Below are 16,578 nucleotides of genomic sequence, written 5' to 3' on the forward strand. Positions count from 1 at the left end.
ACCTAAATGACTAATGATGATAATAAATAAATAAATAAAATAAAATAAATGATCGTCTCATTGGTGAGTAATGGTGGTTGACCTTCGTGGTATAATTGACGTGTTGCGTAGCCAATATGTAATGTAGAATGATGAAACAAGTTTGGTTGTCTTCTAGAGTGTCTGGGGGATTTGCACAGGAACCAAACTTGACCCGGGTTAAACAACGTTTTGCCAATTTAGATTTCATAAATTGTTTTGTTGCAAGTTGAAAGAGTCTGGAATTAATGCAAAACACTGGATATAAAAACCGATTTTATCAAACAAAAGTACGCTACATTTTTATCTCTGGGACCCCGGGATGACAAATCAGAGCAGCAACTGTCCAGACTTTGGGACAGAGTTTCCTGTAGAAGTTCAAAAACAAAGATGTCACTCTGCCCCCCCCCCCAAAAAAGCCACAATCAAATCAACCAACCAATCTGCAGCTCAAACAATAAAGCGTCATTCCGCCACTTCATAAACGTTTATGATGTAACAATGATGTGATGATGTAGTTCCACATTCCACCACTGTTTAGGTAATAAGGTGATGATGGGTGGGGCTGGAGAAATGTACCTACTCTAAAATTCCATCCACGATATCAACATTCTAGTTTTAACCACGTTTTCAGGCTACACAGTGTTGGTTTACACCACAAACCCTTGACGTGCCTTATCTATATAAACTGGTTACCAACATAATTAGAACAGTAAAAAGTTGTCATACTCCTGGTATACGGTCTGATATACCATGGCTGTCAGCCAATCAGCATTCAGGGCGGGAACCACACAGTTTATAATCTTCAAGAATCAATGGCTATAAATAAATAATTTTAAAGCAACTGCAGATTTCCTTTTTAAAACCACACATCAGTTCAACTGCAGAGTTTAAGCCTCTGTTTTTAAGACAGTACTTACTAGTGTTTATCAGGCCCCCGGTTTCCCAAAAGCATTTCACGGCTAACTTCATCTGTAGAACCATGCCTAGATGCCTTAAGGGAACTTTGGGAAACGGGGCCCAGATATCCAGTTTCCTCCTCCTCCCTTTTCGATGTAACAGTCATCTCCCCCTCCTCCTCTTTTACTCCAAAAATGGCATCCTCCTCCTCTTTCACTCTGAACGCGTCTTCTTTTTCTTTCACTGAAACGTCTTTCTCTTCTTTCACTATAACAGCTTCACCCTCTACTTCTCTTTTTACTGTAACAGCTTCTTCTTCTTCTTCCTCCTCTCTGACGAGAGCTTCTTTCTCCGTCCAGCAGACCTCCTCTTCTTTAGCAGGAGGAGAGTAGCTTAGTGAACACATGGTCGGAGATGTTAGCTAGCTATGCTAATGCTAACTTAACCAGCCCGCTAGCTAACTAATAACAACAACACCGCAAATATGACATTAAAGTGGATAACTAGCTAGGCGACAGAAGTGTGTTTAAAAAACTGTGTCTAATATACACTAAAGCGTCTAAAGATCTTTACTGGTTCGTCTATTTTGTCTAGCAAGCTACCGAGGTGTCTGACTAACTGTTGCTGCTGTTGAAAGTTGAATTTGTCTTTCTGCCCATAATTTCATTTAAAGTACTTCAAAAAAAATTATATCATAGATCTTGGCTTCATAATAAAGTTTATTATTTTTGTGTTGAGTTTGGTCACATCATTTCTCAATTTGCAGTAAGTCAGCCAGCCAGGTGTGTAGCCTGACTTATTAGCCACTCCTTTTGCCCCAACTCTTTCAACCATACAGTTTTTAAATTCCTCATCAATCCATGGAGCCTTAACAGTTCTAACAGTAAGTTTCTTTATAGGTACATGTTTATCAATAATTGGAAGAAGCCATTTCACATGGTAAAAGCAGGTCAACACATTATCAGTCAACAATATAAGACAATGGGAGCACTGTGTATGTTCTCTGATGAATGTTAAGTCAATGTGATGTGAAATATCAATATACACGCTAAGAGAAGTAATTTCTCTCTCCTGTGTGGATTCTCTAATGACATTTAAGTGTAATATGTTATGAGTAATATGTTTTCCCACAGTCTGAGCTTTTGTAAGCCTTCTCCTCTGTGTGCAGTCTCATGTGTTCTTTCATGCTTTCTCAATGGGCAAAAGCTTTGCACCCTGTGAGGAGTGGTTAGGCTTCTCCCCTGTGTGTATTCTCTCATGTTTCTTCAGATCACCTGACCGGCTGAAACACTTTCCACACAGGGAGCAGTGGTAAGGCTTCTCCCCTGTGTGAATTTTCTGGTGAGCTTTCAGGTGTCCTTTCAGTTTAAAACTCTTTCCACACTGTGAGCAGTGGTAAGGCTTCTCCCCTGTGTGTGTTCTCTCATGTTGTTTCAGATCCCATAATAAGTTACAACCCTTTCCACATTGGGAACAGTGGTAAAGCTTCTCCCCTGTGTGTAATCTCTCATGTTTTTTCAGATCCCCTGACCAGTTGAAACGCTTTCCACACTGGGAGCAGTGGTAAGGCTTCTCCCCTGTGTGTATTCTCTCGTGTTGTTTCATGGCTCCTAACTGGTTAAAACACTTGCCACACTGGGAGCACTGGTAAGGCTTCTCCCCTGTGTGTATTATCTCATGAACTTTCAGGTTCCTTAACCGGCTAAAACTCTTTCCACACTGGGAGCAGTGGTAAGGTTTCTCCCCTGTGTGTATTCTCTCATGGGCTTTCATGTGTCCTTTCTGGTTAAAACTCTTTCCACACTGCGAGCAGTGGTAAGGCTTCTCCCCTGTGTGTGTTCTCTCATGTTGTTTCAGCTCCCATAGGAGGTTACAACCCTTTCCACATTGGGAACAGTGGTAAGGCTTCTGCCCTGTGTGTAATCTCTCATGTCGTTTCAGAGACCCTAACAGGTTAAAACACTTTCCACACTGGAAGCAGTGGTGAGGCTTCTCCCCTGTGTGTATTCTCTCGTGTTTGTTAAGGGTTCCTTTATGGCCAAAACTTTTTCCACACTGGGAGCAGTGGAAAGGCTTCTCCCCTGTGTGTATTCTCTCATGTTGTTTCAGCTCCCACAAGAGGTTACAACCCTTTCCACAGTGGGAACACAAGTGTCGTCTTGTTGGTTTGGACGTCCCTGGCTCTGGTTCCTCTGAGTCTGGTCTTTCTCCTGCCAAAGAGAGTGTTTTTTAAAATAGAGACCTGAATGAAACCTCCACATGATAAAACAACCTTGCTACGAGGGTAAATCCTAATCAGATCCCTCCATAACCTGAGGCCAGTTTTAACAATCTTGGTGTGATTTAAAAAATATATTGTAGAGTTTCCTGGTAATTACTGATGTTTACAATACTTATTTATTCATCCTGTTTTATAAGTCAGAACACAAAAAACGAAACAGTTCTAGAACACTCAAGACACAGACGTCGCTGGATTCCAATCGAGCAGGTGGTTCTAAATATATAACTTTCATAGCTGTATGATACAGAATGCGACCTACAGTCGTGGCCAAAAGTTTTAATGACACAAATATTAAATTTACAATACGTTTGCTGCTTCTGTGTCTTTAGATATTTTTGTTAGATGTTACTATGTAATGCTGAAGTATAATTACAAGCATTTCATAAGTGTCACAGGCTTTTATTGACAATGACATGAAGTTGATGCAAGGAGTCAATATTTGCCATGTTGACCCTTCTTTTTCAAGACCTCTGCAATCCACCCTGGCATGCTATCAATTAACTTCTTGGCCACATCCTGACTGATGGCAGCCCATTCTTGCATAATCAATGCTTGGAGTTTGTCAGAATTTATGGGTTTTTGTTTGTCCACCCACCTCTTGAGGATTGACCACAAGTTCTCAATGGGATTAAGGTCTGGGGAGATTCCTGGCCATGGACCCAAAATATTGATGTTTTGTTCCCTGAGCCACTTAGTTATCACTTTTGCCTTATGGCAAGGTGCTCCATCATGCTGTAAAAGGCATTGTTCGTCACCGAACTGTTCCTGGATGGTTGGGAGAAGTTGCTCTCGGAGGATGTGTTGGTACCATTCTTTATTCATGGCTGTGTTCTTAGGCAACATTGTGAGTGAGCCCACTCCATTGGCTGAGAAGCAACCTCACACATGAATGGTCTCAGGATGCTTTACTGTTGGCATTACACAGGACTGATGGTAGCGCTCACCTTGTCTTCTCCGGACAAGCTTTTATCAGGACGCCCCAAACAATCAGAAAGGGGATCATCAGAGAAAATGACGTTGCCCCAGTCCTCAGCAGTCCAATCTCTGTACCTTTTGCAGAATATCAGTCTCCCTGATATTTTTTCCTGGAGAGAGGTGGCTTATTTGCTGCCCTTCTTGACACCAGGCCATCCTCCAAAAGTCTTTGCCTCACTGTGTGTGTAGGTAGATGCACTCACACCTGCCTGCTGCCATTCCTGAGCAAGCTCTATACTGGTGGTGCCCCGATCCCGCAGCTGAATCAACTTTAGGAGACGGTCCCGGCGCTTGCTGGACTTTCTTGGGCACCCTGAAGCCTTCTTCACAACAATTTAACCGCTCTCCTTGAAGTCCTTGATGAGCCGATAAATGGTTGATTTAGGTGCAATCGTACTGGCAGCAATATCCTTGCCTGTGAAGCCCTTTTTGTGCAAAGAAACGATGATGGCACGTGTTTCCTTGCAGGTAACCATGGGTGACAGAGGAAGAACAATGATTACAAAGCCCCACCCTCCTTTTGAAGCTTCCAGTTTTTTTGGGGGGGGGGGATTCAGTTCATTTGCATGGAAAAGAGGGACTTGGCAATTAATTACAATTCATCTGATCACTCTTCATAACATTCTGGAGTATATGCAAATTGCCATCATACAAACTTGAGGCAGCAGACTTTTCGTGAAAATGTATATTTGTGTCTCAACTTTTGCCCAGGAGTGAACACACATCCTTTCAAGACACAGACTGGATTCCAATTGAACAGGTGGTTCTAAATATATAACATTCATAGCTGTATGATACAGAATGTGACCTACACACTTCCTTAAACATCAAATAACTAAAGAAGTAATTTTGTGTGGAAGTCCAAAACTTGTTTTTACGTCGAAGATACAAAGCACATCAGTAACATCTCCCCGTTGTTGAAAGGGTTCGACACATTGCTCGACCAATTTCTTATTTAGACATTCACAGATTTTCAACATTTTGATTATCGCTGATGTCTTATTTTGGGTAAATGTTCCTAAAACTGATAGTAACAACAAAAAACAAAAAATATAAACGCAACATGTAAAGTGTTGGATGTTTCATGAGCATCACTGTTAGTCAACATTTATTCTTTGCCAATATAATCCATCCACCTGACAGGTGTGGCATATCAAGAAGCTGATTGAACAGCTTGGTTATTACACAGGTGCACCTTGTGCTGTGGATAATAAAAGGCCACTCTAAAATGTGCAGTTTTGTCACACAACACAATGCCGCAGATTGTCTCGAGTTTTGAGGGAGCGAGCAATTGGCAATGCTGACTGCAGGAATATCCACTGGAGCTGTTACCAGATATTTGAATGTTAAATTCTCTTCCAGAAGCCTCCTCCAACGTCATTTTAGAGAATTTGGCAGTACATCCAACTGCCTCACAACCACAGACCATCCTAGGATATATGGTATATTCTAGAATTCATCCATGATGTCATAATGACATATAACGACGCCAGCCCAGGACCTCCACATCGTCTGAGACCAGCCACCAGAGTTGTATTCCTCTATGTAATGAAGCCCTTTTGTGGGGAAAAACTAATTCTGATTGTCTGGGCCTGGCCACGCAATGGGTGGGCGTATGCCCTCGAGGGCCCACCAATGGCTGCGCCCCTGCCCAGTCATGTAAAGTCCATAGATTAGGGCCTAATTTATTTATTTACTTACAATGACTGACTTATATGAACTGTAAATCGTTGAAATTGTTGTATATATTTTGGTTCAGTATACACACACACACACACACACACACACACACACACACACACACACACACAGACAGTGCATTTGTTAAGTATTCAGACCCCTTCACCTTTTCCAAATGTTGTTACATATCAGCATTATTCTAAAATTGATGAAATAGTTTCCCCCCTCGTCAATCTAAACTCAACAAAAAAAGAAACGTCCTCTCACTGTCAACTGCGTTTATTTTCAGCAAACTTAACATGTGTAAATGTTTGTTGGAACATAACAAGATTCAACAAAGTTCCACAGACATGTGACTAACTGAAATGGACTAATGTGTCCCTGAACAACTGGGGGGGGGGGGGGGGGTGGAGGATCAAAATCAAAAGTAACAGTGGCCACCAGCTGCATTAAGTACTGCAGTGCATCTCCTCATGGACTGCACCGGATATGACATTACTTGCTGTGAGATGTTACCCCACTCTGCAAGTTCCCGGACATTTCTGGGGGGGGAAATGGCCCTAGCCCTCACCCTCCGATCCAAAAGGTCCCAGACGTGCTCAATGGGATTGAGATCCGTGCTCTTCGCTGGCCATGGCAGAACACTGACATTCCGGTCTTGCAGGAAATCACACACAGAACGAGCAGTATGGCTGGTGGCATCGTCATGCTGGAGGGTCATGTCAGGATGAGCCTGCAGGAAGGGTACCACATGAGGGAGGAGGATGTCTTCCCTGTAACACACAGCGTTGAGATTGCCTGCAATGACAACAAGCGCAGTCTGATGATGCTGTGACACACCGCCACAGACCATGACGGCCCCTCCACTTCCAAATCGATCCCGCTCCAGAGTACAGGCCTCTGTGTAATGCTCATTCCTTCGACGATAAACGCAAATCCGACCATCACCCCTGGAGACAAAACCGCGACTTGTCAGTGAAGAGCACTTTTTGCCAGTCCTGTCTGGTCCAGTGATGGTGGGTTTGTGCCCAGAGGCGACGTTGTTGTCAGTGATGTTTGTTGAGGACCTACCTTTAAACAGCCCTACAAGCCCTCAATCCAGCCTCTCTCAGCCTATTGCGGACAGTCTGAGCACTGATGGAGGGATTGTGCGTTCCTGGTGTAACTCGGGCAGTTGTTGTTACCATCCTGTTCCTGTCCCGCAGGTGTGATGTTCGGATGTACCGATCCTGTAGAGGTGTTGTTACACGTGGTCTGCCACTGCGAGGACGATAAGCTGTCCGTCCTGTCTCTCTGTAGCGCTGTCTTAGGCATCTCACAGTACGGACATTGCAATTTATTGCCCTGGCCACATCTGCAGTCCTCATGCCTCCTTGCAGCATGCCTAAGGCACGTTCACGCAGATGAGCAGGGACCCTGGGACGTCTTTCTTTTGGTGTTTTTCCAGAATCAGTAGAAAGGCCTTAATTGCCGTCTGTAAGCTGTGGGTCTTAAAACCTGTTGAATCTAGAGGGCACTATTTTCCTTTTTTGAAAAATAACGTTCCCAAAGTAAACAGGCTATTTTGTCAGGACAAAACGCTAAAATATGCATATAATTGACAGCTTAGGATAGAAAACACTCTAAAGTTTACAAAACTGTAAAAAAATATTGTCTGTGAGTATAACAGAACTGATATTGCAGGCGAAAGCCTGAGATAAATCCAATCAGGAAGGGACTCTTATTTAGAAAGCTCTGCCTTCCTATGCATCCCTATTGAGCAGTGAATGAGATATCAACCATATTTCTTTTTCTATGGCTCCCTAATGTGTCTAGTGTCACAATACATAGTTTCTGGCTTTTATTTTGAAAAATGAGCCTGAACGTCAACATTGCGTCAGTGGTCAGCTGGAGGCTCTCAGAGTGTTTTGTGCGTAAAAGACAAATGCGGCCATTGTTTCTCTCTTTCCTACTAAGAAGCCACCTGTCCCGGTTGATATATTATCGAATAGATATTTGAAAAACACCTTGAGGATTGATTATAAACAACGTTTGCCATGTTTCTGTCCATATTATGGAGCTAATTTGGAATATTTTTCGGCGTTGTCGTGACCGCAATTTCCGGTCGTTTTCTCACCCAAACGTGAAGAACTAACGGAACTATTTTTGGCTACAAAAATTTTTTTTCTGGAAAAATGGAACATTTGCTATCTAACTGGGAGTCTCGTGAGTGAAAACATCCAAAGCTCATCAAAGGTAAACGATTTAATTTGATTGCTTTTCTGATTTTCGTGACCAGATTGCCTGCTGCTAGCTGGACATAATGCTATGCTAGGCTATCAATAAACTTACACAAATGCTTGTCTTGCTTTGGCTGTAAAGCATATTTTCAAAATCTGAGATGACGGGGTGATTAACAAAAGGCTAAGCTGTGTTTGAATATATTTCACTTGTGATTTCATGAATGTGAATATTTTCTAGTAAGATTTATTTTATTTATAGGTTTTTTGTCCGTTGCGTTATGCTACTTAGTGTCAGTTGATGACAATTCTCCCGGGTCCGGGATGGGTAGATCCAAGAGGTTCGACCGTTCCACAGGTGCGTGTTCATTAATTGTTTATGGTTCATTGAACAAGCATGGGAAACAGTTTTTAAACCCTTTACAATGAAGATCTGTGATGTTATTTTGATTTTTTTTTACAAATAATCTTTGAAAGACAGGGTCCTGAAAAAGATCCGTACATTTTTTTTTGCTGAGTTTATTTTGTATATGTTTTATGTTGAAAAGTGTTTTTTTATTCTCAGACATAAATAAACAACTCCAGGTGAAAGACAAAGGCCATAACTGTAATAAAATAACAAATTAACTGGCAAAGCAGCAGAGCGAGGCCCGCATCCAGCAACGTCACGAGACACGTTTTTGCAGCTGTTTCAGTACAGCACTACAGGGAGAGAGAGGGAGAGCAGCTGTTTCAGTACAGCACTACAGGGAGAGAGAGGGAGAGCAGCTGTTTCAGTACAGCACTACAGGGAGAGAGAGGGGGAGAGGGAAACAAATCCACTGGACTAGTTTCAATGTATGGAATCACTTAGGAGTTCCTGGATGTTGGGTAAACTTCTCCTTTAAAGCATCAGACTCCATAGTAATTAAGACTCCATAATGTTTCATCATTAGATGCTACAGTCCTCCTTTAAGACCCCATAATGTTTCATCGTTAGATGCTACAGTCCTCCTTTAAGACTCCATAATGTTCATCATTAGATGCTTTCAGACTCCATAATGTTTCATCATTAGATGCTACAGTCCTCCTTTAAGACTCCATAATGTTTCATCATTAGATGATACAGTCCTCCTTTTAGACTCCATAATGTTTCATCATTAGATGTTACAGTCCTCCTTTAAGACCCCATAATGTTTCATCATTAGATGCTACAGTCCTCCTTTAAGACTCCATAATGTTTCATCATTAGATGCTACAGTCCTCCTTTAAGACTCCATAATGTTTCATAATTAGATGCTACAGTCCTCCTTGAAAACTCCATAATGCTTAATCATTAGATGCTACAGTCCTCCTTTTAGACTCCATAATGCTTAATCATTAGATGCTACAGTCCTCCTTTAAGACTCCATAATGCTTAATCATTAGATGCTACAGTCCTCCTTGAAAACTCCATAATGCTTAATCATTAGATGCTACAGTCCTCCTTGAAAACTCCATAATGCTTAATCATTAGATGCTACAGTCCTCCTTGAAAACTCCATAATGCTTCATCATTAGATGCTACAGTCCTCCTTTAAGACTCCATAATGTTTCATCATTAGATGCTACAGTCCTCCTTTAAGTCTCCATAATGTTTCATCATTAGATGCTACAGTCCTCCTTTAAGACTCCATAATGTTTCATCATTAGGTGCTACAGTCCTCCTTTAAGACTCCATAATGTTCATCATTAGATGCTTTCAGACTCCATAATGTTTCATCATTAGATGCTACAGTCCTCCTTTAAGTCTCCATAATGTTTCATCATTAGATGCTACAGTCCTCCTTTAAGACTCCATAATGTTTCATCATTAGGTGCTACAGTCCTCCTTTAAGACTCCATAATGTTCATCATTAGATGCTTTCAGACTCCATAATGTTTCATCATTAGATGCTACAGTCCTCCTTTAAGACTCCATAATGTTTCATCATTAGATGCTACAGTCCTCCTTTAAGACTCCATAATGTTTCATCATTAGGTGCTACAGTCCTCCTTTAAGACTCCATAATGTTCATCATTAGATGCTTTCAGACTCCATAATGTTTCATCATTAGATGCTACAGTCCTCCTTTAAGACTCCATAATGTTTCATCATTAGATGCTACAGTCCTCCTTTAAGTCTCCATAATGTTTCATCATTAGATGCTACAGTCCTCCTTTAAGACTCCATAATGTTTCATCATTAGGTGCTACAGTCCTCCTTTAAGACTCCATAATGTTCATCATTAGATGCTTTCAGACTCCATAATGTTTCATCATTAGATGCTACAGTCCTCCTTTAAGACTCCATAATGTTTCATCATTAGATGCTACAGTCCTCCTTTAAGACTCCATAATGTTTCATCATTAGATGTTACAGTCCTCCTTTAAGACTCCATAATGTTTCATCATTAGATGCTACAGTCCTCCTTTTAGACTCCATAATGTTTCATCATTAGATGCTACAGTCCTCCTTTAAGACTCCATAATGTTTCATCATTAGATGCTACAGTCCTCCTTTAAGACTCCATAATGTTTCATCATTAGATGCTACAGTCCTCCTTTAAGACTCCATAATGTTTCATCATTTGATGATACAGTCCTCCTTTTAGACTCCATAATGTTTCATCATTAGATGTTACAGTCCTCCTTTAAGACTCCATAATGTTTCATCATTAGATGCTACAGTCCTCCTTTAAGACTCCATAATGTTTCATCATTAGATGCTACAGTCCTCCTTTAAGACCCCATAATGTTTCATCATTAGATGCTACAGTCCTCCTTTAAGACTCCATAATGTTTCATCATTAGATGGTAGTCCTCCTTTCAGACTCCATAATGTTTCATCATTAGATGCTACAGTCCTCCTTTAAGACTCCATAATGTTTCATCATTAGATGCTACAGTCCTCCTTTAAGACTCCATAATGTTTCATCATTAGATGGTAGTCCTCCTTTAAGACTCCATAATGTTTCATCATTAGATGCTACAGTCCTCCTTTAAGACTCCATAATGTTTAATCATTAGATGCTACAGTCCTCCTTAAAGTCTCCATTATGTTTCATCATTAGATGCTACAGTCCTCCTTTAAGACTCCATAATGTTTCATCATTAGATGCTACAGTCCTCCTTTAAGTCTCCATTATGTTTCATCATTAGATGCTACAGTCCTCCTTTAAGACTCCATAATGTTCATCATTAGATGCTACAGTCCTCTAAGACTCCATAATGTTTCATCATTAGACGTTACAGTCCTCCTTTAAGACTCCATAATGTTTCATCATTAGGTGCTACAGTCCTCCTTTAAGACTCCATAATGTTTCATCATTAGATGCTACAGTCCTCCTTAAAGTCTCCATTATGTTTCATCATTAGATGCTACAGTCCTCCTTTAAGACTCCATAATGTTCCATCATTAGATGCTACAGTCCTCCTTTAAGACTCCATAATGTTTCATCATTAGATGCTACAGTCCTCCTTTAAGACCCCATAATGTTTCATCATTAGATGGTAGTCCTCCTTTCAGACTCCATAATGTTTCATCATTAGATGGTAGTCCTCCTTTAAGACTCCATGTTTCATCATTAGATGCTACAGTCCTCCTTTAAGACTCCATAATGTTTCATCATTAGATGCTACAGTCCTCCTTTAAGACCCCATAATGTTTCATCATTAGATGGTAGTCCTCCTTTCAGACTCCATAATGTTCCATCATTAGATGCTACAGTCCTCCTTTAAGTCTCCATAATGTTCATCATTAGATGCTACAGTCCTCTAAGACTCCATAATGTTTCATCATTAGATGTTACAGTCCTCCTTTAAGACTCCATAATGTTTCATCATTAGGTGCTACAGTTCTCCTTTAAGACTCCATAATGTTTCATCATTAGATGCTACAGTCCTCCTTTAAGACTCCATAATGTTTCATCATTAGATGCTACAGTCCTCCTTTAAGACTCCATAATGTTTCATCATTAGATGCTACAGTCCTCCTTTAAGACTCCATAATGTTTCATCATTAGATGCTACAGTCCTCCTTTCAGACCGCATAATGTTTCATCATTAGATGCTACAGTCCTCCTTTAAGACTCCATAATGTATCATCATTAGATGCTACAGTCCTCCTTTAAGACTCCATAATGTTTCATCATTAGATGCTACAGTCCTCCTTTAAGTCTCCATCATGTTTAGAATGTGTCTGGAAGCGCTACTCTATTCTACTCTCATCCTTTCAATTTTAATAATAATAATAATAATGTTATAATAGGTAATAACTAACTTTAATAACTAGGGTTAATACCTGCCTGGCGCCCCAACAACATCTTCATATTTACCCCCCTCTAACAATACCGCTACAGAATTAGCGTAGTAGGCCATGTAACTTAAGGTAATCAGATATATTTAGGACTAAGTTATTCCTTGCCACCCATTCTGAAACTAACTGCAGCTCTATGTTAAATGTTGCAGTCATTTCAGTCGCTGTAGTAGCTGACGTGTACAGTGTTGAGTCATCCGCATACATAGACACACTGGCTTTACTCAAATGTCACTGGCATGTTGTTGGTAAAGATTGAAAAAAAGTAGGTGCCAAACAGCTGCCCTGGGGAATTCCTGATTCTACCTTGATTTTGTTGTACAGGCTTCCATTACAGAACACTCTTTGTGTTCCGTTAGACAGGTAGCTCTGGGGCCGCAGGTAGCCTAGTGGTTAGAGTGGTACGCCAGTAACCGAGAGATTGCTGGATCGAATCCCCGACTTGACAAGGTAAAACTCTGTCCTTCTGTCCCTGAACAAGGCAGTCCTAGGCCATCATTGAAAATAAGAATTTGTTCTTAACTAACCTGCCTAGTTAAATAAAGGTTCGCTTTAAAAAAAAATACTCTTTATCCACAATATAGCAGGGGGTGTAAAACCATAGGTTTTTGTCAGCAGCAGACTACGATCAATAATGTCAAAAGCTGCACTGAAGTCTAACAAAACAGCCCCAACAATATTTTTATCATCAATTTCTCTCAGCCAATCAGTCATTTGTAAGTGCTGTGCTTGTTGAATGTCCTTCCCTATAAGCTGAAAGTATCAATTTGTTTACTGTAAAATAGCATTGTATCTGGACAAACTATTTTTTTCCAAAAATGTAAGGGTTGGTAACAGTCTGATTGGTCAGCATGTTAGGGTTGGTAACAGTCTGATTGGTCAGCATGTAAGGGTTGGTAACAGTCTGATTGGTCAGCATGTTAGGGTTGGTAACAGGCTGATTGGTCGGCATGTTAGGGTTGGTAACAGGCTGATTGGTCAGCATGTTAGGGTTGGTAACAGGCTGATTGGTCAGCATGTTAGGGTTGGTAACAGGCTGATTGGTCAGCATGTAAGGGTTGGTAACAGGCTGATTGGTCGGCATGTTAGGGTTGGTAACAGGCTGATTGGTCGGCATGTTAGGGTTGGTAACAGGCTGATTGGTCGGCTATTTAAGCCAGTAAAGGGAGCTCTACTATTCTTGGGTAGTGGAATGACTTTAGCTTCCCTCCAGGCCTGAGGGCACACACTTTCTAGTAGGCTTAAATTAAAGACAAGGCAAATAGGAATGGCAATATCGGCCGCTATTATCCTCAATTTTCCATCCACGTTGTCAGACACCAGTGACTTGTCATTGTGGATTTTTTTGCCCAAAATATCATTGAAGATGCTCCAAAGATTTTTACTATCATTCTTCATGTCATTTATCTTTGTTTCATTGTGTACTTTCTTTTTATTCAGTTTAGTCACATGATTTCTCAATTTGCAATAGGTTTGCCAATCAGTTATACAGCCAGACCTATATGCCATCTCTTTTGCCTCCCTCTTCATCATACCATTTTTTTAATTCCTCATCAATCCACGTGGATTTAACAGTTTTTACAGTCATTTTCTTAATAGGTACATGCTTATTAGTAACTGGGATAAGCAGTTTCAAATGTGTCAAGGGCAGTGTCTGGTTGCTCATCATTACACACCACGGACCAACAAATATTATTTACATCAATAACATAGGAATCACTACAAAAAATGTATGACCTCTTATACACAATATTAGTCCCAGCCTTTGGAACGGTGGTTTTCCTAGACATGGCTACTATATTGTGATCACTACATCTGATGGATCTGGATACTGCTTTAAAACCCATTTCTGCAGCATTAGTAAAGATATGATCAAACCATGTTGATGATTTCATTCCTCTACTGTTTGTCACTACCCTGGTAGGTTGATTGATAACACAGGTTGCAGGCACTGGTTACAGTTCGAAGCTTTCTCTTGAGTGGGCAGCCTGATCACAGCTTTCCTCCAGTATTAGTTAATTAATTAACAGTGTCTAGAGTTTAGTTTGCCTGTCCTACAGTCTTGTAAAGATAGGGGGGTTGACTGGGACAGGCAATGTAACATCCATAATGTTTTAAGGAAAAGCTTTTGTAAAACAAGCACCTTTTTTATTTTTTATTTTTTTACCTTTATTTAACTAGGCAAGTCAGTTAAGAACAAATTCTTATTTTCAATGACGGCCTGGGAACAGTGGGTTAACTGCCTTGTTCAGGGGCAGAACGACAGATTTGTACCTTGTCAGCTCGGGGGTTTGAACTTGCAACCTTCCAGTTACTAGTCCAACGCTCTAACCACTAGGCTAACTGCTACCCTGCCGCCCTTACATCAGATCATCTTGAAACTTTCTCTCTAAATCTAACTTTCATCAAGGTTTTATATGGTCTATCGGTTTCTCTCTTTTCATTGGCAGAATCCTTTTTCAGTGTTATGATATTCATAACATCCATATCCACCAGTCTATCTTCCTGTCAACTAACAGAACTCTGCTGGTTGTCCTGGTAACAGATACCAGTCCACCTTCCTGTCAACTAACAGAACTCTGCTGGTTGTCCTGGTAACAGATACCATTGGGCAGATCTATTGTATTTGTTCAAACTAAACTACTTACTTTGATGAGTCAAATCTGATCCTTTCTTCTCTTCTCCTCCTCTCACAGTTCCACTCAGCCCCGTTGTTTTCCTGCAGTCCACCAGCAGCACAGACAACCTCTTCATACCCAGCAGTAAGGTGCTACCGGGAGAGGCATGCCACGGGGACTCCGGGAGGGAGGGAGGGCTAGCGTTGTCCTGGTAACCATAAAGAGGGGACACAGACACATATCATTATGGATGCTGATGTCACTGTTGTCATAAAGTGACTTACAGAAATCCAGCCCGATAGAGCAAGCTGTATGCTAGACCAGACTTGGTCTGGTCTATCGACGTCACCGCACGAAGAGGCAAAAACAGACTTACCCCCCCCAAGGCTAACTTTCTAGCCCCTGCTATCTGCTTGCTTGCTAACCCGGTCTGCTAACTGCTAAACTGCCGGGCCCTGGTCTGCTAACTGCTAGCTTGCCTGCCCGGTCTGCTAACTGCTAGCCCTTGCTAAATGCTTGCTTGCTAAGCAGGTCTGCTAACTGCTAGCTTGCCAGCCCGGTCTGCTAACTGCTAGCCCTTGCTAACTGCTTGCTTGCTAAGCAGGTCTGCTAACTGCTAGCTTGCCTGCCCGGTCTGCTAACTGCTAGCCCTTGCTAACTGCTTGCTTGCTAACCAGGTCTGCTAACTGCTAGCTTGCATGCCCAGCCTGCTAACTGCTAGCTTGCCCTGGTCTACTAGCTGCTAGCTTGTTTAGCTCCGGCCTACTAACTGTTAGCTTGTTAGCCTGCTAACTGTCTGAATCGCCGTGTCCCCAGCCAGCCCAACCACTCACTGGACCCATATGTTCACTTGGCTACGCATGCCTCTCTCTAAAATCAATATGCCTCGTCCATTACTGTCCTGGTTAGTGATTACTGTCTTATTTCACTGTAGAGCCTCTAGCCCTGCTCAATATGCCTTAACCAACCATGTTGTTCCACCTCCTACATATGAGATCACATCACCTGGTTTAAACATCTCTAGAGACTATATCTCTCTCTTCATTACTCAATGCCTAGGTTTACCTCCAATGTACTCACATCCTACCTTACCTTTGTCTGTACACTATGCCTTGAATCTATACTATTGTGCCCAGAAACCTGCTCCTTTTACTCTCTGTTCTGAACGTGCTAGGCGGCCAGTTCGTATAGTCTTCAGCCGTACCCATATCCTACTTCTCCTCTGTTCCTCTGGTGAAGTGGAGGTTAATCCAGGTCCTGCAGTGCCTAGCTCCACTCCCACCCCCCCAGGTGCTCTCATTTGTTGACTTCTGTAAACGTAAAAGCCTTGGTTTCATGCATGTTAACATTAGAAGCCGACTCCCTAAGTTTGTTTTACTCACTGCTTTAGCACACTCTGCCAACCCAGATGTCTTAGCCGTGTCTGAATCCTGGCTTAGGAAAACCACCAAAAACCCTGAAATCTCCATCGCTAACTATAACATTTTCCGCCAAGATAGAACTGCCAAAGGGGGCGGTGTTGCAATCTAATGCAAAGATAGAAAGTAATACAGAACTCTGCAGGCTAAGTCC

The 16,578-nt window shown here is 41.5% G+C and overlaps 1 protein-coding gene across 1 annotated transcript; it reads right to left on the bottom strand.

The window, feature by feature from the left end:
- Window positions 1-1,857: 1,857 nt before the first annotated feature.
- Window positions 1,858-16,214, bottom strand: LOC110487338 (gastrula zinc finger protein XlCGF17.1). The gene is made up of 3 exons (XM_021559266.2): window positions 16,211-16,214; window positions 15,037-15,090; window positions 1,858-3,128 (listed from the first exon to the last, which is right to left on the bottom strand). The coding sequence occupies exons 1-3, from the start codon at window positions 16,212-16,214 to the stop codon at window positions 2,101-2,103; spliced, it is 1,086 nt and encodes a 361-aa protein (XP_021414941.2). The 3' UTR covers window positions 1,858-2,100.
- Between the last annotated feature and the right edge of the window lie 364 nt (window positions 16,215-16,578).

The sequence above is a fragment of the Oncorhynchus mykiss genome, chromosome 13, assembly GCF_013265735.2.
Source record: "Oncorhynchus mykiss isolate Arlee chromosome 13, USDA_OmykA_1.1, whole genome shotgun sequence".
NCBI lineage: Eukaryota > Metazoa > Chordata > Actinopteri > Salmoniformes > Salmonidae > Oncorhynchus > Oncorhynchus mykiss.

What these genes read in the sequence shown, in the direction of transcription:
- LOC110487338 (XM_021559266.2), bottom strand. An exon ending in ATCAGATTTGACTCATCAAA is followed by an intron (nt 3,129 to 15,036) that starts GTAAGTAGTTTA and finishes TCTCTTTGGCAG; the next exon opens with GAGAAAGACCAGACTCAGAG.